This window comes from Jaculus jaculus, chromosome 4, assembly GCF_020740685.1.
Source record: "Jaculus jaculus isolate mJacJac1 chromosome 4, mJacJac1.mat.Y.cur, whole genome shotgun sequence".
In the NCBI taxonomy this organism is placed as follows: Eukaryota; Metazoa; Chordata; class Mammalia; order Rodentia; family Dipodidae; genus Jaculus; species Jaculus jaculus.
The window spans coordinates 157,158,923-157,185,545 of record NC_059105.1 but is presented as its reverse complement, the minus strand read 5'-3'; the positions used below and the strand labels follow the sequence as shown (position 1 = coordinate 157,185,545).

At 46.8% G+C, this 26,623-nt stretch overlaps 1 protein-coding gene across 3 annotated transcripts in view; it reads right to left on the bottom strand.

The window, feature by feature from the left end:
* Nucleotides 1-26,623, bottom strand: part of Itgb5 (integrin subunit beta 5) — a 148,783-nt gene that overhangs the window by 41,319 nt on the left and 80,841 nt on the right. For all 3 annotated transcript variants that reach the window (XM_045147504.1, XM_045147502.1, XM_045147503.1), the window contains exons 6-9: nucleotides 24,100-24,261; nucleotides 22,198-22,293; nucleotides 19,850-19,939; nucleotides 5,930-6,064 (exon numbers count right to left, since the gene is read on the bottom strand). In XM_045147504.1, coding sequence (XP_045003439.1) covers nucleotides 5,930-6,064; nucleotides 19,850-19,939; nucleotides 22,198-22,293; nucleotides 24,100-24,261 — 483 coding nt within the window. The remainder of the gene's footprint in view (nucleotides 1-5,929; nucleotides 6,065-19,849; nucleotides 19,940-22,197; nucleotides 22,294-24,099; nucleotides 24,262-26,623) is intronic.

Here is a 26,623-nt window from a genome sequence, read left to right as displayed (position 1 = left end):
GTGCAGTCTGACCCCAAAAGAAGGGCGACACCATTACCTCTGCTGTGGGGCTTGGAATGTAACACCCGCCCCACCCATCACCGCGTGTGTTTAAATACTTAACCCCATCTGGTGGTGCTGTTTGGGAAGTTTTCAGAGCCTTTAGAAGGCAAAGACTGGAGGAAGTATGTCACTGGGGGTGGGCCGTGAGATGTTATAGCCAACAGCATCATATCCCTTGTCAGATTGCCTTCTACATATTTCTGTTTACGCTTTGGTCAGAGGCCATGTTTGCAGTGGGTAAAGTGGTTCCTGCAGAAACTCACGTGTGATCAAAGGGCTAAGAATAACTGACCGCTGAAAGCTGAGCCCTGAACATGCAGGACATCTGTAGCACCCGGACCAAGCTCAAGGAACATCACGGGGGGGGGGGGGGGGGGTGGAAAGAACAGAAAAGAGCAGAGAGCGTGGTGGCGCATGCCTTTAATCCCAGCACTCGGGAGGCAGAGGTAGGAGGATCGCCATGAGTTCGAGGCCACCCTGGGACTACACAGTGGATTTCAGGTAAAACCAAACCCCCTTCCCCCCAAAAAGGATAGAAGAGCAAGAGAGAGGTGCAGGGTTGTGAAGGGGTTTCTTCTGGACATAAAATAACTAGTGCACTGTGATTATCAGCACATGACCTGACAAGACTGGGTCTGTTAAGGTTCGGTCATGGAGTGGGGAGGGGCTCGGGAAGCCCTCACCCACCCAGAGGAACTATAGGCAGTTAATGGTTGCAGGGGGAGAGAGGGAAATATTTTCTTTCTTTCTTTCTTTTTTTTTTTTTTTTTGGCTTTTTGAGGTAGGGCTTCACTCTAGTCTAGGCTGACCTGGAATTCACTATGGAGTCTCAGGGTGGCCTCGAACTCATGGTGATCCTCCTACCTCTGCCTCCTGAGTGCTGGGATTAAAGGTGTGAGCCACCACACTCAGCTAATTTTTATTTTTATTCAAGAGTGACAGACAGACAGAGAGAGAAAGAGGCAGCTAGATAGACAATGGGCACACCAGGGCCTCCAGCCACTGCAGACAAGCTCCAGATGAGTGTGCCCCCTTGTGCATCTGGCTAATGTGGGTCCTGAGGAATCGAGCCTCCAACCAGGGTCCTCAGGCTTTACAGGCAAGCGCTTAACCGCTAAGCCACCTCTCCAGTCCCAGGAGATATTTTCTTCAGTGATGTAGCCACTGGTAAGGTGCCCCCGTTCCTGTAACTAACCTCTCACCCATGCTTCTCTAAGCCACCCTAAAACTCACTGGGTTACACACACACACACAATATGAAGGGGAATTCCACTGATGAGGAAGAGGACTAGTAAAAAATATTGTTAAATGTAAGGTTTCCTGTTTTTTTTATTTATTTATAGATTTTTATTAATTATTTATTTATTTGAGAGAGAGAGAGAGATAGAGAGAGAATGGGCACACCAGGGCCTCCAGCCACTGCAAACGAACTCCAGATGCATGTGTCACCTTGTGCATCTGACTTATGTGAGTCCTGGGGAATAGAACCTGGGTTCTTAGGCTTCGCAGGCAAACGCCTTAACCAGTACGCCATCTCTCCAGCCCTTAGTTTTCCTGCTTTTTAAAAAATATTTATTTATGGAGCTGGGCGTGGTGGTGCACACCTTTAACTCCAGCACTTGGAAGGCAGAGGTAGGTGGATCACCATGAGTTCAAGTCCACCCTTAGATTACATAATGAATTCCAGGTCAGCCAGGGCTAGAGTGAGACCCTACTTGCGAAAAACAACAAAAATTTATTTATTTGAGAGAGAGAGAGAGAGAGAGACGGCAGCCAGAGAGAGAATGGGCACACCAGGGCCTCTAGCCACTACAGACTAACTTCAGATGCGCCACCTTGTGCGTCTGGGCTTACATGGGTACTAGGGAATTGAACCTGTGTCCTTAGGTTTTGCACGCAAGCGCCTTAACCACTGATCCATCTCTCCAGCCCTGTTTTCCTGTTTAAGATCAGCTATTCTCTTCAGCTCTGTAACCTTCCCATGTTTGATAAGCAAGGCTTCCTTGAGTTCAACCCAAGGCAACAACGGTAAGTAAATTCAGACGAGATTTAATACTGGACTCCTCCTTCTAGAAAGCGTGTTTACCAAGCCAAAAATCTGCCGACTGCGCTGTCATCAGCCAACATTGTTTGTCCTATTCTTAGGATATCTTTGTAAACACTGAAGTGCCTTCCTGAAACCAGGGGCCTGTGTGTATTGCATGCCTTGCTTAGAGTCCACCCTCGCACCCAGCTCTCTCCTGTGTAATTATTTCTCCAAGTAAGGGCTCCTCGTCTGGGTAGGTTTCATGGATCACTGGCCAGCTTTGTTGGTACACTATACCGAATGTTCCATCCCCAGATCTATAAAATTCATTTATAAGCTCTTGTGTTTTTTTTGTTTTTTTCCTGGCTATTTCTGTCTCCTGCCATTTTCACAATTATCTCTTTAAACTCCACAACTTCAAAGCTTGTCTTTTAAATTTATCTTCAATCTCAATCACCACCCCCACATGTGTGGCATATGCATGTGTGTGCACCACATGTGGCCCAAGTAAAGAGAGTCCTCTGCCTTCTTTCCTTGAACTCCGGGCTGAACATCTTTCAGTTGGACTGGCTGACCTAGCAAGCCAAAACAAACTTCCTGGTCTCCCCCCTCCGGGCCCACCTCCTCCCTCAGCATCTGGTCATGCCCAGCTTTATTATTATTATTATTATTATTATTTGCAAGAAGAGAGAGATAGAAAAGAGACAGATAGAGAATGAGCACTCCAGGGCCTCCAGCCACTACAAACAAACTTCAGATGCATGCGCCACTTTGTGTATCTGGCTTACGTGGGTTCTGGGGAATCAAACCTGGGTCCTTTGGCTTTGCAGGCAAACGCCTTAACTGCTAAGCCATCTCCCCAGCCCCCACATCCAGTTTTTTACAAAAGGTGCTTGGAATTGTACTCAGGTCTTCTGAGCCAGTTTCCCAGTCCCATTATTATTTTAACAGTATAAATGCATTATAACTTTTCCTTGTCTTTGTTTTTGGTATTTTTTAAAAAAATTATTTATTTATTTGAGAGACAGAGAGAGGGAGAGAGAGAATGGGCATGCCAGGGCCTTCAGCCACTACAAAGGACCCCTAAACCCATGTGACCACCTTGTGCCCCTGGCTTATGTGGGTCCTGGGGAATTAAACCTAGGTCCTTTGGCTTTCAGGCAAGTGCCTTAAGTGCTAAGCCACTTCTCCAGCCTGTGTTTTTGGTATTTTTTTTCAAAAAAATATTTTACTTATTTATTTGAGAGAAACAGAGAGAGAGAGAGTATGGGCACGCCAGGGCCTCCTGCCTCTGCAAACAAAGTTGAGACATAGTCACCACTTTGTGCATCTGGCTTAACCTGGGTACTGGGAAATTAAATCCAAGCCATAGGCTCTGAAAAGCAAGTGCTTTTAATGGCTAAGCCATCTCTTCAGCCTGTTTTTGTTTTTATTTTTTACTTTTGGTCTTTTTCAAGCAGGGTCTCATTGTAGCCCAGGCTAGTCTGGAACTCACCCTGTAGCTTCAGGCTGGCCTCAAACTCACTGCAATCCTCTTACCTCAGCCACCCGAGTGCTGGGATTAAAGGTGTGCTCCACCTTACCTGGCCCCCCACTTTTCTTGAAACAGGGTTTCATATAGCCCAGTTTAACCCTGAACTCCCTCTAAAACTCAGCTCAGGATAACCTTAAATTCCTAATTTTTTCTCTACCTCCCAAGTTCTGGGACTATTGGTATGCATGGTCAACTTAAAAAAATTGTTTTTAGGGCTGGAGAGATGGCTTAACGGTTAAGCGCTCGCCTGTGAAGCCTAAGGACCCCGGTTCGAGGCTCGGTTCCCCAGGTCCCACGTTAGCCAGATGCACAAGGGGGCACACGCGTCTGGAGTTCGTTTGCAGAGGCTGGAAGCCCTGGCGCGCCCATTCTCTCTCTCCCTCTATCTGTCTTTCTCTCTGTCTCTGTCGCTCTCAAATAAATAAATCAAATATTTTAAAAAATTGTTTTTAATATTTTACTTTTATTTGTTTATTTATTAGAGAGAGATAATGGGTGTGCCGGGGCCTGTAGCCACTGCAAACCAACTCCAGATGCAAGTGCGGCCACCATGTACATCTGGCTTACATGGGTTCTGGGGAATCAAACCTAGGTCCTTAGGCTTCACAGGCAAGCACCTTAACTGCTAAGCCGTTTCTCCAGCCCACCATGCCCAACTTTTAATTATTAGTAGAAAAAAAGTTTTATTGAAATTGTCTCATGAATGGGATGAGGTCTGTCCCCCAAATAACTGACACACCTATACTCTAATATGACATATTATTAAAACAAGACAGGGAGCACCATAAATTGTATTTCTACTTTGTTACTGATGAATGCCTTCTGAGTTAACCATCATAAATGGTGATTTGTGACATTTATCTGACAAACTTAATTAGGAGTTTTATTCAAATTGTTAAAAATATGCTTGGAGTGGTGGCGCACGCCTTTAATCCCAGCACTCGGGAGGCAGAGGTAGGAGGATCGCCATCAGTTCGAGGCCACCCTGAGATGACAGAGTTAATTCCAGGTCAGCCTGGGCTAGAGCGAGACCCTAACTTGGGAAACAAAATACACACACACACACACACACACACACACACACACACACACACACAGGAAACAGCCTGTGTAATGAAAGGATTTATTACCCACTCATCACAAATCTCCACTTTCTCACCTTCCATACCATACTTTGAAATGTTTCTTTGATGGTAAGGCCCCACTGTAGGCTCTGGAAAAGGTGGAAAGTTTGTCTCTGTGATGTGGAGAGGATGAAGGGCCACTGTGAGAGGTGGAACGGGAATAGAAAAGACCCCAGAAGACTCCCTGATGACGTATAAACAGCCACGTAGCCGTGGCCACGTCTCCCTGAGCCAGGGGAGGAGTCAGCTCATTCCCACCTTGACTTGACCAGTGGTTCTGAGTGTCGGGAAGACAGTGAGGTCGGCCTCTAATCAGAGAGTCTGAAGTGTGTTGGAGAGCTTTTCCTTGCTCTTCATTTTCTGGGCAATGGAATGGATGAAGGACATGGAGAATGGTCTCTAGTCTGGTCTGTTTCACAGACAGCTTTCAAGACCACCTGCAGCCTCTGTGCCAACACATGGGCACCTGAATGTTCACTGCCTGTAAAACTTTCCTCTGTTCCCACTCAAGTCCTTGGTTTGGCACACAGCTATTCTTATTTTCTTTTGTTTTTGAAACAGGGGCTCCATATATAGTCCCTTCCGTCCTTAAAGTCACTAAGTAGCCCAGGTTGGTTGTAAAATTATTCCTCTTGCCTCAGCCTCCTAAGTGCCAAGATTCGAGGCACCACCACGTCACCAAGCCTGGCTCCTGGGTATCTGCATATACCACTTCTAACTGCACATCGACACGTATGACTTATGCCCATTTTTTAGAAAGGATCGATTCCCTCCATGGCTGTAGATTATGCAATCAAGTCACAATAGATGGATGGCTGCGTTCATCATTTGCAGAAAGAAAAAGTGAAGGTCAGATTATGTGAGGCACAGAGCACACTGTAGAAGGTCAGGACTGGAAGCCAGTTCTCCTAGATTGCGGTCCACACTCTTCTACCTAATGGCATTCCTGCCAAGCTAAGATGACGATGGCTCAAGCACAGAGGGCACGATGCCAATGAGAAAGCCGTAAGCCCTGAGGGGGGTCTAAGGACTGGAGCTCCTTAGCTAGTCTACCCTGGACTCTGAACAGGCTCAGAAAGGATACTGAACTGGGAGGCAGAATACAAACTCCTCAAGGGCTCTGGTAAATCAGTTACTGGAATCAAAGACTAATGACTGAGGCTAACAAGAACACACATAAAGAAATGAAGGACGAACACTTACCGTGTCTCCAATCTTCAGACCCTCACACTTCCTCTGGCCAGGGTAGGACACACCATCTTGGCAAGTGGCCGTAAAGAAGAGATTAAGATCCTCGGGCTGATCCCAGACCGACAGCTCCACTTTAGACCGGATGCTCTGAACACAGGGAGGAAGGAAGCCATGGGACTTTTAAATAAAGGCCCCAGCAAGGTGCTCTCCGCCCTAGATCCTCACGTGGTTTCTTCTAACTCAGGAGGCTTAAGCCATGAAAGAAGGGCACACTCAGGTCCCTGTCCCTCCCTCACCCCATTTCTTTGTCACTCCACACCCCCACACTATCTTGGTAGAGCTGGCTTGAGGTCTCTCCCTCTGTGAGCGTGGACGGGTTCATGATGGTCTGCCAAATGATACTGTCTACTAAGGGGTTTTACTCGGTCTCGGGATTGCCTCTCTCATCCAGACCTTTGCGTGCACATGGACACACATGCACACGCATAAATATGCACGTGTGTGTGCATGCACACACACTCAGAATAATATCCCTCTGCCATGCTGGGTATGGTGGTGCACATCTTCAATCCCACATTTGACAGGCAAGGAGGAGCTTGGTGAGTTCAAGACCACCCTGAGACTACATACAGAGTGAATTTCAAGTCAGACTGGGCTAGAGTGAGACCCTACCCTGAAAAATGAAAAAAAAAAAAAAAAAAAAAAAAAGAAGAAGAAGACAATATCCGTCTGCCCAATGACGCCTCTCTGCCCTGCACCCTAGCTAGTTCCTTACAAAACCAATTTGGCAGGCGCTTTCTCCACACTCCATCTTTTTCCACACTCACGCCCATTCCGTATCAGATGAGGACTGCACTTATGAATTCAAAACTACAGCCGGACATGCTGGCGCAAGCTTTTCATCCCAGCACTTGGGAGGCAGAGGTAGGAGGATCGCTGTGAGTTCGAGGCCACCCTGAGACTACATAGTGAATTCCAGGTCAGCCTGAGCTAGAGTGTGTGAGACCCTACCTCAAAAAAAAAAAAAAAAAAAAAACTACATTATGAGAGACTCCTATCTTCTGTGTGGACTGAGTTTCCTAAGATACCAAATGAAACAAAAACTAAGTCAAAACAATACATCAGAACCAGGCATGGTGGAGCACACCTTCAGCAGTCCCAGCACATAAAAAGAGGCTGAGGTGGGCTGGAGAGATGGCTTAGCGGTTAAGCACTTGCCTGTGAAGCCTAAGGACCCCGGTTCGAGGCTCGGTTCCCCAGGTCCCACGTTAGCCAGATGCACAAGGCGGCGCACGTGTCTGGAGCTCGTTTGCAGAGGCTGGAAGCCCTGGCACGCCCATTCTCTCTCTCTCTTCCTCTATCTGTCTTTCTCTCTGTGTCTGTCACTCTCAAATAAATAAATAAAAATTAAAAAAAAAAAAAGAGGCTGAGGAAAGGGCTGGAGGGATGGCTTAGCAGTTGAGATGTTTGCCTGCAAAGCCACAGGACCCAGGTTTGATTCCGCAGGGCCCACGTTAGCCAGATGCACAAAGAGGCGCACGCGTCTAGGGTTCATTTGCAGTGGCTGGAGGCCCTGGTGCGCCCTTTCTCTCTCTTTCCCCCTCTTTCTCTCTCAAATAAATAAAAAAATTAAAATAAAATATTAATAAAAAACGAAGAGGCTGAGAAAGGAGAATCACTGTGAGTTTGAGGGCAGCCTGGACTAAAGTGGGATCCTGCCTAAAAAAAAGATAAATAAAGGAAGGCTGAGCATGGTGGCGCACGCCTTCAATCCCAGCACTTGGGAGGCAGAGGTAAGAGGACCACTGTGAGTGTGAGGTCAGTCTGAGACTACACAGTGAATTCCAGGTCAGCCTGGGCTACAGTGAGGCCTGTTCTACCTCAAAGAAAACTAAACCAAAAGCCAGGTGTGGTGGCTCACGCCTTTAATCCCAGCTCTCGGGAGGCAGAGGTTGGAGGATTGCCGTGAGTTTGAGGCTACCCTGAGACGACATAGTGAATTCTAGGTCAGCCTGGGATAGAGTGAGGCCCTACCTCAAAAGATAAAAATTATTTTAAAAAAGCAAACAAAATAAAACAAAAACAAAAAAGCACAGGAAAAACAAGCGAAAGACTGAGGCTGTCTGGAGTACAAGTTGATGAAGCCTTTTAATAAAGCAGCAGACAGTATCTTCCAAAATGCGAGCTAACCTTATACTTAGAATTTACTATATAGACAATAAAAATGAGTATTCACCAAAATCCATGGGCAAGGGTGTTTAGTGCAACACAATTTATTTCTTTCTTTCTCTCTTTCTCTCTCTCTTTCTCTCTCTCTTTCTCTCTCTCTCTCTTTCTTTCTTTCTTTCTTTCTTTCTTTCTTTCTTTCTTTCTTTCCTTTTTTTGAAAAAACTGTTCCCTTATTTTATTTTATTTGAGAGAGAGAGAGAGAGAGAGAATTGGCATGCCAGGGCCTCATCCACTGAAATCAAACTCGAGACACTTGTGCCACTTAGTGGGCACAGTGAGATGTGCAGCACAATTTCTAATAGCTAGAATCTGAAAACTCTTCAAAAGCCTAACAGTAGAATGGGTTTAATATAATTTGCAGTATAGACTACCTTATAATATTGACATCAGTAAAATAGAACTATGAAATAACACTATCTAAAAGGAATCAAACACAAGGGCATATATATGGTGTTATTTTCTTATAAAGATTTTGTCCACAACAGAACACATATGCAATGGTGATCTCATAAGAGATTACTATTATTATTATGTATTTATTTATTTATTTATTTTTTATTTGAGAGCGACACAGAGAGAAAGACAGATAGAGGGAGAGAGAGAGAATGGGCGCGCCAGGGCTTCCAGCCTCTGCAAACGAACACCAGACGCGTGCACCCCCCCGTGCATCTGGCTAACGTGGGACCTGGGGAACCGAGCCTCAAACCGGGGTCCTTAGGCTTCACAGGCAAGCGCTTAACCGCTAAGCCATCTCTCCAGCCCAAGAGATTATTATTTTTTTTGGTTTTGCTTTTGTTTTAACTTTGTCTTTATTTATTCAAGAGAGAGAGAAAGCAGCAGAGAGAGGGAGGGAGAGAGAGAATGGGCACGCCAGGGCCTCCAGCTATTGCAAACGAACTCCAGATGCATGTGCCCCCTTGTGCATCTGGCTTACGTGGGTTCTGGGGAATCAAACCTGGGTCCTTTGGCTTTACAGGCAAATGCCTTAACCACTAGGCCATCTCTCCAGCCCTCATAAGAGATTAGAACAGAACTGAAAGTTGCCTGTCACTCATCACTTTTACTGTACCTTTTTATACGCTTAGATACTCAACTGCCAGTATCGTAACATCTACACAGGTTTGTAGTCTAGGAGATGGGTAGCATGCCACACCACCTGTTTACTATATACTCTATAAGGTTTGCATAATAACAAAACTGCCTAAGGATGCATTTCTCAGAATGCAACCATGTCATTAAGTGATGCAGGCCTATACATTCAATTCAAAGACAAAAGGCAAAATGAATGGTTATGCTCGGGGGCTAGTGATAGATGAGGGAGTGATGGGGAATTCTCTAGAGTTGGCAGTGTTGTTCTGTGATAGTATTTTTGTGTGGGGAAGGAAAATTGGGGGTATGTGCTTGTTTGTTTTGGATTTTTGAGACAGGGTCTTATTATGAACTCTGCAATCTTCCAGCTTCAACCTCTTGAGTGCTGAGAGGCCAGGCGTGAGCCAACACGTCCAACTATGTCCTGTGGTTTTTGGGGTTTTCTTTCTTTCTTTTTTTGGTTTTGTTGTGTTTTGTATTTTTCAAATTTATTTGAGAGAGAGGAAAGGCAGACAGAGAGAATGGACACACCAGGGCCTCCAGCCACTGCAAATGAACTCCAGATGCGTGCGCCCCCTTGTGCATCTGGCTAACGTGGGTCCTGGGGAGTCGAACCTGGGTCCTTTGGCTTTGCAGACAAATGCTTTAACCGCTAAGCCATCTCTCCAGTCCTTTTTCTAATTTTTTAATAATTCTCTTGCAAGCAGACAGACAGACAGACAAGAGAGAAATGGGTGCACTCTAGCCACTGCAAACCAACTCTAGATGCACGTGCCACTTTGTGTATCCGGCTTTACATGGGTCCTGGGGAACCGAACCCTGCTTGTCAGGCTTTTCAGGCAAGCGCCTTAACCAATGTGCAATCTCTCCAGCCTTAGAAGTCAAACTTTTATCAAATAGTCAAAAAATATGACTAAGCCCTCTCAGGAGAAGCAGAACAGATGTACTCCATATTCTGATACACAAAGCCAAACATTCCTGCAACGGCATGGCTATGCAACCAGACATTTCCTCTTAGTCTCATGGATGGGCACCCCCCCCCCCGCCTATTACTGAGCATGTGATGTTAAAACGGAATAAGTGAAGTATGCAGTTTTCCCAGCAACTTAGCTATGTGTTGAAAAATACTCTACCAAAAAAAAAAAAAAAAAAAAAAAAAAAAAAGCTCTCTCTTTGCAACAAAGTGTCTAGGTGGCTCTAAAAATACTATTCCTGGGCTGCAGAAATGGCTCAAAGGTTAAGGCACTTTCCTTCAAACACGAAAGACTGAGCCAGGTGTGGTGGCGCACGCCTTTAATCGCAGCACTCGGGAGGCAGAGGTAGGAGGATCGCTGTGAGTTCGAGGCCACCCTGAGACCACATAGTGAATTCCAGGTCAGCCTGGGCTAGAGTGAGACCCTACCTCAAAAAACCAAAAAACAAACAAACAAAGCCTAAGGACTGGAGCTCAGTTCCTCAGTACCCACATGATGTCAGATGCACAAAGTGGCACATGTGGTCTGGAGTCTGTTTGCAGTGGCTGAAGGACCTGATGTACCCATTCTCTCTCTCCCCTCCGCCTCTATTTGCAAATAAATAAATAAAAATACTAGCCTGGGCTGCAGAGATGGCTCAGCAGTTAAGCGCTTGCCTGTGAAGCCTAAGGACCCCAGTTCAAGGCTCGATTCCCCAGGACCCACGTAAGCCAGATGCACAAGGTGGCACACACATCTGGAGTTCGTTTGCAGTGACTGGGAGGCCTTGATGCGCCCATTCTCTGTGTCTGCCTCTTTTTCTCTCTGCCTGTTGCTCGCAAATAAATAAATAAAAATAAACAAGTTGGGCGTGGTGGAGCATGCCTTTAATCCCAGCACTCGGGAGGCAGAGGTAGGAGGAATGCTGTGAGTTCGAGGCCACCCTGAGATTACATAGTAAATTCCAGGTCAGCCTGAGCTGGTGTGAAACCCAATCTCAAAAAACCAATAATAATAATAAAAACAATAGTAGTAATAATAAAATGAATAAATAAATAAACAAAAATATTTAAAAAATACTAACCCTCTTACAGTGAAGATACTCAACAGTGGACACTGCAAGCCTTATATTTTGCCAGCCAGGCCAAATGAGTCAATGGGTACAATAGTGGCACGTCTGTCATGGTAGAAACCAACTGCTCTCTAATTGGACTGGAGGCTGGAGGCCCTCTCTGTGGGAGGGAATACATCCTGATACTGAAAACCTAAAACAGGGGTAGTCATGAGCCCTAGGGGTGTAATGTCTGTTGCTATCTGGCTAAATGTATATACTATGCTCATCAAACTGTCCAGTAAGTACTTCTCTTAATGTTCATACCTATATATTAATGCTTCTTTACTTTTGGTAGAGAACCTTCTCTTTTCAGATGGCAGTGACCTTGGGATGACTCAGAAGGCATCATGGTGCTGGGAAGAAGTGACAGAGGAGTGCTCAGCACTGCAATATCTCTATCACACCTTCCAAGGCTCAGGATCCATTGTGGAAGAGGTGGCAGAAAGAATGTGAGAGCCAAAGGAAGGGTAGGGCTCCTTACAACGTGCTCCTCCAGACACAAAATGGCCTGGATATCCATGACCTCACAGTGCCTGACACTATCTACACAAGACCATCATAAGAGGAAGAAAAGATCATGACATCAAAATAAAAGAGAGACTGATTGAGAGGGGGAGGGGATATGATGGAGAGTGGAGTTTCAAAGGGGAAAGTGGCGGGGAGGGAGGGAATTACCATGGGATAATTGTCTACAATCATGGAAGTTGCTAATAAAAAGAAAAATTGAAATAAAAAAAATACTATCCCTCTTAAATCTACTTCCTCTTCAAAGTGCCAGCCTTTATTGGCCAAAGGTCACAAAATTGCCACTCAACACACTCAGCATTCTTCTGGGGAAGTGATTAGTTATTTGCAGATCTGTCTTCTGGCTGCACTGCAAACAGCCAAGGACTGTATCCTCTCTGTCTGTCTGTCTGTCTGTCTGTCTGTCTGTCTGTCTGTCTCTCTCTCTCTCTCTCTCTCAAATTTGGCACAGGCTCTTGTTAAATGAATTCAGGAATGGATGATGCCAGGGGCTTCAGACACGTAGAGGAAGATGAATTCTTTTGAGGAAAGGTAAATCGTAAAGAAGAATGAAGATGGGCAAATGCAAAGAGGAGCCGGGTGGAGCAGAGCCACGGCACAGATTACTGGAAGACAGTGAGCTTAAACATGGGGGCGGGAAAGCCTGGCACTTGCCTGTCAAGACCCTTCAAAGCTGCCACTTGAAAGGGTCAGCGGATGGCTTAGCGGTTAAAGCGTTTGCCTTCAAAGCCTAAGTACCCAGGTTTGATCCTCCAGTGCCCATGCGCAGCCAGACACACAAAATGGTACTTGCATCTGGAGTTTATTTGCAGTAGCTAGAGGCCCTGGCACATCTATTCCCTCTGTCTGTCTGTCTCTCTTGGTCTCTGTTTGCAAGTAAGTGAATAAATAAATTAAAAAATATATTTAAAAAAAAAGGGCTGAGCCAGGTGTGGTGGCACATGCCTTTAATCCCAGCACTCAGGAGGCAGAGGTAGGAGGATCGCCATGAGTTCAAGGCCACCCTGAGAATACAGAGTGAATTCCAGGTCAGCCTAGACTATAGTGAAACTACCTCGAAAGACCAAAAAAAAAAAAAAGGGGGGGGGGAGGCTGGAGGGATGGCTTAGCAGTAAGGCATTTGCCTGTAAAGCCAAAGGACCCAGGTTTGATTCCTCAGGACCCACATTAGCCAGATGCACAAGAAGGCACACGCATCTGGAGTTCATTTGCAGTGGCTGGAGGCCCTGGCGTGCCCATTCTCTCTATTTCCCTCTATCTCTGTCAAATAAATAAATAAATAATAAAATAAATAAAACTGAAAAAAAAGTTAAATATATATGTATGTATAAGTAAGGCTGGAGAGATGGCTTAGTGGTTAAGATGCTCAATTTTCCAGGTCCTACGTTAGCCAGATGCACAAGATGGAGCATGCATCTGGAGTTAGTTTGCAGTGGCTGGAGGCCCCGGAGCACCCATTCTCTCTCTCTCTTTCTCTGTCTGTTGCTCTCAAATGAATAAAAATGAACCAAGAGCTGGGCATGGTGGTGCATGCCTTTAATCCCAGCACTTGGGAGGCAGAGGTAGGAGGATCGCTGTGAGTTCAAGGCCACCCTGAGAAGATCCCAAAAAAAAAAAAAGAAACTTTTAAAAAATAATGATTAAAAAACCTATCACTTTAGGAAGCAAAAGCTGAGGCCATATTTCACCTGCTGAGGCAGGCAGGATCCGAAGCAGTCCCTCTCCCTCCCCTCAGGAGCACACTGTATTCCCATGGCCACCCCGGGCTTCTCTCACACATACTTTGGAAAGTATGTGGCAACCTTGTTGTAAGAGTCAGTCTCCCCCAAAGGCTCATAAAGGGCAGGACTGTGTCTGGGTCACTGCCCTGTTGCCATGTGCAACAAGACACCTGCCACATATTAGGCAGCTAAGATGTATTTGTTACCACAGAGGAAGTGGCCTACTGAGCAAGTTTGCTGCCTCCACTGTGAGCCTGACAACCAGCGCCAGGGTGATGGAGACAGACACTCAAAACACACCAAAGCAGAGATCCAGAAGCTGCTGTGAGCTCAACACTGAACTCGTCCTAAAACACACCCTCCAAGGCTCAGGGAAGTTTATGAGGAAGTGGAAAGACTGTAAGTGCCACAGGGTGGGAGGGAATATCCAGAGATACAGCCCTCCCCACAATGACTGACTGTTGCTCTCACAGCTTGTAACCCACAACTCTATGGTGATAACCAGCAATCCCACTAAGGACGGCCCTCAGTGGAGTGGGGCCAGGGAGGAGGGAAATGACTATACCAACACATGAGGTGCCCATACAAAGTTTCTACTTAATAATAAAATAAAAATATGCCTTTAATCCCAGCACTCGGGAGGCAGAGGTAGGAGGATCGCCATGAGTTCGAGGCCACCCTGAGACTCCATAGTGAATTCTAGGTCAGCCTGAGCTAGAGTGAGACCCTACCTTGAAAAGCCAAAAAAAAAAAAGGGGGGGGGGCTGAAGAGATGCCTTAGCGGTTAGAGCCAAAGGATCCTGGTTCGACTCTCCAAGACCCACGTAAGCCAGATGCGCAAGGAGGCACATGCATCTGGAGTTCGTTTGCAGTGGTTGGAGGCCCTGGCGTGCCCAGTCTCTCTCTGTCTCTCTTTCTCTCTACATCATTCTCACTCTCAAACAAATAAATAAATAAATAATTTTTTTTAAACCAAAAGTAAAATAAAATAATTTTAAAAAGATGTGTTTGGCCAGATGTGGTGGCGCGTGCCTTTAATCCCAGCATTCAGGAGGCAGAGGTAGGAGGATCTCCATGAGTTGGAGGCCACCCTGAGACTCCATAGTGAATTCCAGGTCAGCCTGGGCTAGAGTGAAACCCTACCTCAAAAAACCAAAAAATAATTTTAAAAAAAGATGTGTTTGTTGATGGAATGAAGTATAAGATAAATCAAGGATCAAAGTCCCAGGCCGTGAGTTCTTAGGGTTGAGGATGGCCCCGTGTCACTTCTGAAATCCACGGAGCTGCTATCAGATTTGCCTCTGAAGATGATTTCTAACTTCCCATCCTAGGAGGAGACAGTGTCAGTAATGTCAGACATTGAAATGCTTTTCTATTACATACCCAGTCAGGTTAGGTCACATCTGCAATTGGTTTAAATCAACCCAGCTGTGGGGTGGGCGGAGCAGACTTTATGGCAACAGCCAAAAGAGAAACATGTGCTCGGCTAGGGTAAAATACACCACAGAATCTGATGTCACCTCCACATGCTAAACAGTAGTGGTTTTTTTTTTTTTGCTTGTTTTTTGTTTTTTTCCAGCTTGCCTGCTTTTCTCCCACTTTAAAAAGAGGCCCCTCTGATCTCTGGGCGCGGACCCAGGTTCCCAGGACGCGTTCTGGAGGAGAAATCTCTCATCAGCACCTACTCCGGGCAAGACTCCACAGTGCCAAACGCTCTTGGGCAGACGGGGTAACTTCTCACACTGAAGAATCTGGCACAGCAAGGAGAAAGGTACAAACCCAAGAGCTGACAATTTCACATTATGAAAGTTGAACGCAACGCAGACCGATTCTGCCAGACGTCAAGTTAAGCATTCCCCTCTGCAGTTGCTCCCTTCCAGGCCGATCTGAGCCAAAGACCGCAGCCATTTCATCTGTTACGTATGCTCTGACCAGAATCTTCCAGAATGTCCCCCCAGATTGCTGCCAGCATGGGGAGGGGGAAGTAAAAGTAAACATGCACACTTTGCCACGTGTTGTATGAGTCATGAAATCCACCACAAATCACCCCAACAAGGCAATACTGGAAATGCAACCCGAACACCCAGTTGTGCTGGACCCTGACTATGAAGAAGGGCAGAGGGAAAGCTAACCAGAGCTTTCAAGAGCCTCTCCTGCTGCCCAATGCTCACCTCTGTAGGAGAGGCCTGTGTGGACTCAGAGCCAGGAAAAATGCAAGGAGCCTGAAGCCCAGTGGTTAGAAAGGGAGCAAAGGGGCTGGAGAGATGGCTTAGTGGTTAAGGCGCTCTTGCCTGTGAAGCCTAAGGACCCCTGTTCCACTCTCCAGATTCCACATAAGCCAGATGCACAAAGGTGAGGCAAGCGCAAGGTCGCACGTGCCCACTAGGTGGCGCAAGCATCTGGAATTTGATTTCAGTGGCTGAGGCCCTGGCACCCCAGTTCTCTTTCTCTCTCTCTCTCTCTCTCTCTCTCTGCCTCTAGCTCTCTTCCAACTCTCTAATACTGACACTCAATATGTACTGCTGACATCAGAGTGGGGGAATCCATGCCTCTCCTTCCCCACTACACACATGTACACAGCAATTCTCCACCGACTGCCGTGAGGTGTCCTCTAATCCAATGTGACTCTGATACTATCTGTAAGGAGGAAAATGTCAGATCCCACAGGGTGAGTGTTCAGTCCCATAAGATGGCACCACAGCTTTCAGATGCAAGCCACAGACTGTCAACCTATGCTTCTGAGCAGCTATAAGTCAGGGTTCCTAGCATGCCTTCTCTGAGTTCAAAGACTTTGCTACGATGCCTTCAAAGAATGCAGGGTAATACCTTCTTCATGTTGACTGGTAAAGGATTTTGTCAAGGACACAGATAAAAGACCAAGCAATTTGAAAACTAATTTGGGCGAGGGACAGATGGCTTAGTGGTTAAACTACTTGCCTGTCAAGCCAAATGGCGCAGGTTCCACTCCCCAGGTCCCACGTAAGCCAGATACACAAGGTGGCGCCTGCATTTGGAGTTTGTTTGCGGTGGCTACAGGCCCTGGTATGCCTATTCTCTCTCGCTCTCTCCCTGCCTCTTTCTCTCATAAATAAATAAATAAAATTTTTTTTGGTTCATTTTTTATTTATTTATTTGAGAGCGACAGACATAGAGAGAAAGACAGATAGAGGGAGAGAGAGAGAATGGGCGCGCCAGGGCTTCCAGCCTCTGCAAACGAACTCCAGACGCGTGCGCCCCCTTGTGCATCTGGCTAACGTGGGACCTGGGGAACCGAGCCTTGAACCGGGGTCCTTAGGCTTCACAGGCAAGCGCTTAACCACTAAGCCATCTCTCCAGCCCTAAATAAATAAATATTAAGACAAAAAAGAAAACAAATTTATAGACAACCCATCCTGATCAGGGCCTGTGCTGTATCCTTAGAGAAGGAACAATACCAAGTATTCTTGAGATGCCATCACACTTTTGTTTTCACTGGTACCAAACACAAGCCCGGACCTGTAGGACACTCAGATATGTGAAATGCTGACAGGCAAATTCCTGTTCTGGCAACCACCACCCAGCGAGTTCTACAGAACTGCATGACATTGTGCCCTTTTTATTTTATGGTATTGGGGCTGGAAAAGGTCCTCAGCAGGCTAGGCATGCACTCTGCCACTGAGCCCTCGTGTGTGTGTGTGTGTGTGTGTGTGTGTGTGTGTGTGTGTGTGTGTGTGTTGATCTGTAGTCCCAGGCTGCCCTTGAACTCACAGCAATATTCCTAGCTCTGCCTCCGAGTGCTGGGATTAAAGGCATGTGCTACCACGCCTGGCGGCCAGCCCTCTTTTTATTTAACATGTTACTGGGTTTTTTTGTTGTTTTTTTTTTTTTTTTTAATTTTTGCCAGTCTTTCTGTGTAGTCAAAGCTGACCTTGAATTCACGATCCTTCTGGCTTCAGCTTCTCAAGAGCTGGGATTATGTAGAGGGGCATGCATCACCACAGCTGGCTCTTACACCCGCTGTACCAAAACCACAAACGGAGAGGGCCAGACCATCACTGGGAAAGTGCTCCCATTTGGCCCCGAGCATCTGAACCAGAAAGTGGCTGAGGATCTAAATGCTGGATAGTAGCTCCCCAAAAGCTCAAGAAACTGCCCCCCACCCCGTCCCACCACCATCCCTTGGAGCCCAGATGAGGCCTCTCCACAGCCATGTCCTCCCCATAGGCAACCACAGCAGGAGGCAAGCTGTGGCAGCCCCCCCGAAGGGACGAGATACGTGCACAGAGCACGGAGTCAGGATCTCGCTTTTGCTGCCAGTCCAGGGTCCAGAGCTTCAGACCCAAGAGGCTAACCATGAGCACAAGCCCTGGGAAAGAAGTCATGGTGGTACGCCCTGGTCCCTCAACTCCGACTGACTTCTCACCCCCCTCGCTCTGTAAGGTTTTAGCACAAATGCTGTGCCCATGTAACTGTCCTCCTCTCATTGAAATGTAAACCAAGTCACTCACTGAAAACCACTGCCGCACAAGTTCATTTGGAAACCCTTCCTTGCTGGGCTTTGGCCTCTAAGGTGGCCATTAGATCTGATAAGAATTTAAAGGTCAGAAATAGAAAAGAGGACTGTAGTGCAGGAGAGGAGAGAAAGAATTCTTTCAGCAGGAAGTGCCAGGAGAGGGGAGATAAAGGATCAAGATTGGTGAGGACCAAACTGCCCAGTAAGCACCTTTCTTTCTTTCTTTTTTTTAATTATTTATTTATTTATTTGAGAGCGACAGATACAGAGAGAAAGACAGATAGAGGGAGAGAGAGGGAATGGGCACGCCAGGGCTTCCAGCCTCTGCAAACGAACTCTAGACGCGTGCGCCCCCTTGTGCATCTGGCTAACATGGGACCTGGGGAACTGAGCCTCGAACCGGGGTCCTTAGGCTTCACAGGCAAGCGCTTAACCGCTAAGCCATCTCTCCAGCCCGTTAAGCACCTTTCTTAACATTCATGCCAATATGCATATATATATACATACATATATATATGGCATGAATATATATATATTCATTCCTACCTCTGCCTCAGAGTGCTGGGATTAAAGGCATATATATATATATTTTATTTTTTATTTTTTTTATTTTTTTAAGTGTTTCAAGGTAGGGTCTCACTCAAGCTCAGGCTGACCTGGAATTCATCATGTAGTCTCAGGGTGGCCTTGAACTCAAGGCGATCCTCCTACCTCTGCCTCCCAGGTGTTGGGATTAAAGGCATGCGCCACCACACACGGTCATACCCATATATTAATGCTACTCTCACTTTTGGTTAGAGAGGCATTTCTTTTCAGATGGCAGTGACCTTGAGATGACTCAGAAGGCACCATAGTGCTGAGAAAAAGTGACAGAGGAGTGCTCATCACTGAAATATCTCTATCACACCTTCTAAGGTTCATGGCCCACTGCGAAAGAGGTGGCAGAAAGAATGTAAGAGTCAAAGGAAGGGTAGGACTTCCTACAACGTGCTCCTCCAGACACAAAACGGCCTGGATATCCATGACCTCACAGTGCCTGACACTACCTATAAGGAGACCATTATAATAGGAGGAAAAGATCATGAGATCAAAATAAAAGAGAGACTGATTGAGAGGGGGAGGGTATAAGATGGAGAGTGGACTTTCAAACCATGGGATATTGTTTACAATCATGGAAGTTGTCAATAAAAAATAAAAAATCCGAGCCGGGCGTGGTGGTGCATGCCTTTAATCCCAGCACTTGGGAGGCAGAGGTAGGAGGATTGCCATGAGTTCAAGGCCACCCTGAGACTACAGAGTTAATTCCAGGTCAGCCTGGACCAGAGTGAGACCCTACCTCAAAAAACCAATAACAAAAATAAAATAAAATAAATAAATAAATAAATCTGGGCGTGGTGGTGCATGCCTTTAATCCCAGCACTTGGGAGTCCTAGATAGGATTGTCATGAGTTCGAGGCCACCCTGAGACGACACAGTGAATTCCAGGTCAGCCTGGGCCAGGGTGAGACCCTACCTTGAAAAAACAAAATAAATAAATAAATAAAATAAAATAAATAAACAAAAGACTGGTGAGGAGCCATGAGGAGAGCAACCAGCCAGAAACCTACCTTGTTGCTGAACCCCTGGTCTTTAGGACACTGGGCACAGAGAGGGAAAGCAGGGCTGGCTACACATTGAACTCCAGGGCTCCCCTAGTGGGAGGGGCAGGAGCAGCACCAAGTCCTCATACAAACCCACATCTGCTCTTGGGGCCTCAGCGGGAGAGGGTGAAGAGGGGGTGGCAAGAGAGGGGCGAAGTCAGTGACTTACGTTGTACGCATTGATAATCAGTTGAATAATATTTTTGGAGTCTCCATGCAAAATCTCCACTGTGGTTCCGGGTATCAGGGCTGTAAAATTCTTGAGAAAGAAAAAGAAAAGAAGTAAGACCACTCTGATTTCCATTTACCAGTGTGAACAGTGCTTTTCTGACAAGAGTGAGGGCTGGCATGCTATTCTCCCACATTATACTCTGACAAGGGAGCCGCAAGACAGGCCAGAAAATGGGGTGAGGAAGCATGGCTACAGAAGGCTGTGGCGGCAGGAGGATGCCCCCGGGTGAACAGTCTTGGGCATCCCTTTCCTCGGCACGTAATGGCAGCTCTGACGGTCCATCTTCTACGGTCACCTTGCATTTTATGGCTCTCTCTGGTCATCACTCCTGATCTTCAGGTAATCCTGGCCCAGCTTTGGGCTGACTGCTGTCCAGAAACACAAAGGATCACTTCCCCCTGGTCTCAGGGACACCTCTCTTCTCAGCAGGGAGAATGCAAGATGTCTCTCTGAGGACCTGCAGACACCTCTGATAGAGGGCTGAGGACAGAGCAGGTGGCCTTGAAGGACAGCCTGCCCCCTTCCATTGGCACAGCTAAGTATGGCACTTACGATGGAGACAGAGCATCCTCTGCCCACACAGGCATCCTTGTTCCGAGAGAGGATTTATCCTCTCATGACACATCCGGAAGCCTAATGCAATGCATTCAACTAATCCCTCTAAAAATGCAGTTTGTAAACGGGCAGGCTTTACTTGAAACTTCCATCTTCTACCAAACAGACAAGAACCAAAAAACCATTTGCCTTCCTGTTTTCATCATCTGAAAAAAAAAAGACACAGGCCGGGCATGGTGGCGCACGCCTTTAATCCCAGCACTGGGGAGGCAGAGGTAGGAGGATCGCCATGAGTTCAAGGCCACCCTGAGATGACAGAGTTAATTCCAGGTCAGCCTGGACCAGAGTGAGACCCTACCTCGAAAAACCAAAAAAAAAGAATTCAGGGGCACACTCTCCTGTTGCTTTGGTCCATCTTACGTTGACCAAGGGGTGATGTCCACCCTCTGCTCATGTTGTTTTCCCCTGCCATCATGGAGCTTCCCCCTCAAGCCTGTAAGCCAAAATAATCCTCTTTTCCCACAAGCTGCTCTTGGATGGGTGATTTCTACCAGCAATGCAAACTGGACTGCAATTGTAAAGTGGTACCAAGGAGTGGGATTGCTGCTAGATACCCAACTGTGTGGCTTTGGCCTTTTGGAGCTGATTTTCAAGAGAATGTGGAAGGATTTGAAACCTTGGCCTAAGAGACGCTCTGCAGAGCTGAAAGTACAGCTTGATGGACTATTCTGGTCTGAGCTGCAAGACCTGAGTGCAGTAAGAATTATGGACTGTGAGGTTTGGCTTATGAGGGCGAGAAAGAGCTTTGCTTGGACTGGGCTAGAAGCAGTTTGTGTGGGAAGCTTACTGTTATGCCCATGTCCTGAGAAGCTGTGCAGGGGTGCTTTTTGTAGAAATGCACTGGTGTGAGCAGAGGGATATTTCACAGAAAAAAAAAAAAAAGAAAGAATTCAGGAAGACAAGAGTAGTATATATATATTTTTTTAACCAGTGATAACTTCAGGCAAGAGCCTTACAAACAGACAAAGGTTTTGTGGGGTGTGTTTTCAGGGATTCCTGATGACGTGTGTCCCCAACCCTCACAATATACAGGACATCAGAGCCAGGCTTCCCGTTTAGCTCCTATAGGCTCTTGGGCATCTCAGGAGGGTTTGAGTTCAACAAGCAGCTCACTTCCAAGTTCAGGAAAGACGTATTCACGAGGCAATGATGGTGGCCCAGGGAAAGTTTAAGATGAATCAGACCCAAACGCTTGCTCTATTCGCTCAGGACGTTGACTGTCTGCTTGGGCAACACCCATCTCAGACCATCTCCTGGCCTCCCACCCTCTGAGAGAAGGCATTCAACTGGAGTAACAGGCTAGCCATGCAAGCTGCCCCGATGCCTCAGTTTCCTTTCTTTGTGATTTCATTTTGCGTTTTACTTCCCTATTGGAATCTGCCATTGCATTTCCATTTTCATCTTCTGAAAAATGGGAATTCATACCCTTATCAAGAATCTAAGAATCAAATTAGATATCTCAGGTTCAAACTTCCTATGAAGACATCCATCGCTGGGTGAGTGCGTATTTATTTTTCACCATACTATAGCCCTCCTTTGACTCTCCCCACATGCAAAAGGGTTGTGCATACTCCCCACTCCCATTCTAACCTGTCACTGACTTGAGGGTCGGGTATCTTCCCCCACAGCCACCCCGGATCAAGCCACCAGCACCCTCCCTCCAAACGTACCTTGTAGAGCATGTAATGATTTTTTGTCACTGCGAAGATGAGGTTGATGTTGTTCTCTGCCAACTTCTCTCCAAGCAAGGCAAGGGATGGATAGTCCTAGGACCAAGGCAAAGTCAAAACTGTATGACTTCAAACCAGCCGGGGAGACACCAGCGCCCACTTGGAACTCGGAAGAATGCACGCAGCACTTATCAGGGGGAAAAGGATCTTTAAGCCCCTTGCACAGCAGCTCCTAAACTAAAAGGTGGGGGGGGGGGCGGGGGGTCATGGAGAGAGTTCCCAGGTGCCACCAGACACCCTGGGGGTGAAGACTGAGGCGTCTCCAGGCTTGGTCCATTATATCTATTGTTTTAGCAGGGAAAGATTGGGGCCACAGGAAGAACAGGCCGCACATCCTACCATCTGCCCTCAGCACCTGTTAGCGTTCCATCCTTCCCTATGACTTTTCCTTGCCCTGTTTTCCTTTGCCAACATACTCAGCCAATGCCACACACACAATGGCCTACTTATAGCTCAGGCCAGGCAGAGGCGGCTGCTGCCCTTGGAACTTGGTTGGGCTGCGGTGGCGTGGGGGGGGGGTGCAAGTTAGGAGGCAGGGAGGTCAAGAGGCAGTTAATGGGGTCCTTATGGATTTTATGGGCTACTGTGGGGCACAGGGGTGTCACTATCAGTGAAGTCCTCTATTCCAAGTCCTTTCTCCAGACTCTCATTCCTGGATGATCTGGAAGGCTGGGGTGACCGCCTCTTGGAGCAGCATGAAAAACCAGGAAGAATCTTCTATAGCCAGATACCGAAATGGATTTGGCAAAATATATTTTTTAAAAAGGGGGGGTATATATTTCTTTGTTATTTCAAATTTTTATTAACAACTTCCATGATTATAAAAAATATCCCATGGTAATACCCTCCCTCCCCCCACTTTCCTCCTTGAAACTCCATTCTCCATCATATCCCCTCCCCTTCTCAATCAGTCTCTCTTTTATTTTGATGTCATGATCTTTTCCTCTTCTTATGATGGTCTTGCGTAGGTAGTATCAGGCACTGTGAGGTCATGGATATCCAGGCGGGTATATATGCCTTAAAAAATTTACACAGTAAATGTGGCATGGTCTTCGTAATTGTTGGAGTTGGGTGTTAGTTAAATAGGAGTTCAATGTATTGGTCAATTAGTATATGTTTGAAAATTTGCATATATTCTTTTTTAAAATTTTTTTTGTTATTTTTATTTATTTATTTGAGAGTGAGAGCAACAGAGAGAGAAAGAGGCAGATACAGAGAGGGAGAGAGAATGAGCACACCAAGGCCTCCAGCCACTGCAAACGAACTCCAGATGCGTGCGCCCCCTTGTGCATCTGGCTAACGTGGGTCCTGGGGAATCGAGCCTCGAACCGGGGTCCCTGGGCTTCACAGGCAAGCGCTTAACCGCTAAGCCATCTAAATTAAATGGATGTGAAGGATCCTTGGGGCTTGCTGTTCTCTGCATGACTACAGCAGCCCAGTCCCGTGACTGACAAGGACTCGCTGTCTTGAGGAGTCCATTTCTAGAAGGCAGAGAACACTTTCCCCTAACTTCTCTCCAGTTGTGACCCCTGTTGGAAAATAGGCCCCACAACTCTCTTAAGACCGCCTCCCCCATGATCTATTTGGGTCCCGGTCACCTCTCCGATGAAACACCCCCCATTTAGGAGCACAACAGTACAAAGACACACAAATCCCACAGGACGCTAACAAGAAGTTTGGGGGATCCAGTGGGAAAAAGAGAAAGTAAAGAATGAAACTCAATCCCATGAATGGAACAGAAAAATCATTGAGGACTGAGGCCAGGGAAGGTGTGAGAGGCTGGCAGAGACCATTAGGGGGGTTACAAGGGCAGAAACGAGCAGGACCCCCCCCAGCACTCACCATTTGATTGGATGCGGTATATTCATTGGCCTCGTTCAGGTGACACTGGCCATCATGAGGCTGCACGAGGCCCCCCAGTTTTCCATCCAGCGCGATGTGGGGTACGTCATCTGTCGTGAACACCAGCAAATGCAGTGCATCCTTTCGCCAGCCTATCTTCTCCTGAAAAACAGAAGGTGGAGCTTGCCTTCCTACCTGTCCCAGCCTGCCCCGGAGCATCGCGCAGACCCAGCCAATTCCAGTGCCAGTGGTCCGAAGTAGACACGCCTCTTCCATAGCAGTGGCCCCTCTCTTAAACACGAAATTGTGGGGCGGTCCACAGAGGTCAGGGGAAGCCTGGATGGGCAGCCTTCAAGCTTTGGCCCACACAGGTCCATGGGCGACAATCTCCACTCTCCCGAGTCATCCTCTCACATGATCTGGCTGGGACTGAGAAGATGGTCAAGTGACTACTGCCAGCTCCGGTTAGACATTAGTCACTCAGGATGGCTGTCATCTGAGGATGTGGGATCAGCTACTATCTACCCCTCCAGGTATCACCTACCCCAACCCTAACCAAATTGCTTCAGCATCTATAGTCCATCACATCAATTCTTTCTCCATCACTGTTTCACAGTATGGGATTTATCCAGTCTTCAGACTGGGGCTCAGCTAAATACAGAATGTGAAGCCAGGTATGGTGGCGCACGCCTTTAATCCCAACACTCGGGAGGTAGAGGTAAGAGGAGGACCATAAGTTCAAGGCCAGCCTGAGACTACAGAGTGAGTGCCAGGTCAGCCTGGGCTACCTACCTCCCAGAAAAATTTGAAAAAAGGTAGGGGGTAGGCTGGAGAGAATGTTTAGTGGTTAAGGTGCTTGCCTGCAAAGCCTAAGGACCCAGGTTCAATTCTCCAGGTCCCTCGTAAGCCAGATGCACAAGGTGATGCATGCACCTGGAGTTCGTTTGCAGTGGCTAGAGGCCCTGGCATGCCCATTCTCTTTCTATCAGCTTCTCTCTACATCTTTCTTCTTCCCTCTCTGTATCTAATAAAAAAAAATAATTTTGGGGGCTGGAGAGATGGCTTAGCAGTTAAGTGCTTGCCTGTGACGCCTAAGGACCGCAGTTCAAGGCTCGATTCCCCAGGACCCACGTTAGTTGGATTCACAAGGGGGCGCATGCGTCTGGAGTTCATGTGCAGTGGCTGGAGGCCCTGGCGTGCCCATTCTCTTTTTCTGCCTCTTTCTCTCTGTATCTGTCGCTCTCAAATAAATGAATAAAAATAAAAATAAAAACAAAAAAATTAAAAAATAATATATTTTTTAAATTAAAAAAAACAAAACAAAACAACAACAACAAACCTAAATACAGAATGTGGCAAGGGAAGGACCCTGTACTTTTCATACACAAAACACACTCAGTAATTATTATCAGGAGCCACCAGACTTGCATACCAAACAACAAACTCTGAGATACGCAGTCACCATTTTACAAATGGTGAAAGGGCGTCGCACAGTGTGTTGGCCACACGTGCACACTTGACATTGAACTGGGGAGGCAGGATTCACGGCCCTGCAGGTGAGAAGTCATCACTTTTACAGCAGACGGCAGGCTGGGGTTTTCTCACTTCCCCCACCACGATAGAACCAACATCCTAAACAGCAATGTGTTGTCTCACTTGTACCAGAAGCAGCATGGACAGAAAATATACCAAAAAAGTTAAGTCATGCCTGGCGTGGTTGCACACGCCTTTGATCCCAGAACTCGGGGGGCAGAGGTAGGAGGATCGCTGTGAGTTCGAGGCCACCCTGAGACTACACAGTGAATTCCAGGTCAGCCTGAGCTAGTGTGAGACCTTACCTCGGAAAAAGAAAAAAAAAAGTTAAGTCAAACAAGAAAAGTGGTTCAAAAAGAAACCAATGATGAGATCTACCATGGGCAGGGGTTGCCACCTTTACAGGAGTTAATTTCCTATACACACGTTTATCCAACAGCTACTCACCTTGAACAGGCCCCTTGGAAAGCCCTGTTCTACAGACCTCAAAGAGCTCACTGTCAAATGAAAGCAGCAGCTTTAGCACCAGGAAGATGGTAATAAAAGCATATGCAAAGTTAATGGAAGGCAAGAAGAGGAGAAGGAGGAGCAAAGGAAGTGAGGCGGGTAGAATCCTTCCCAGTTCAGATGAAACGAGCTACTCTAGAAGGATCAAGAGAATGCTTCAAGAAAACTGGAGGAAGCATCAACAGCCTACTACAAGGGTATAGGTAAGTAAGAGGAGATAGTAGTCCCTCTCTTTACACACATTACAAAGTGTGTTCAGGGCTGGAGAGATGGCTCAGTGGTTAAGGCGCTTGCCTGCGAAGCCTAAGGACACATGTTCAACTCTCCAGATCCCACGATAGGCAGGCACACAAAGGCAAGTGCAAGTTCACACACGCCCACTAGGTGGCGCAAGGGTCTGGAGTTAGACTGCACTGGCTGAGGCCCTGGCATGCCTATTCTCTCCCTCAACCCTCTCTCTAAAATAACAAATTAAAATAAAAAT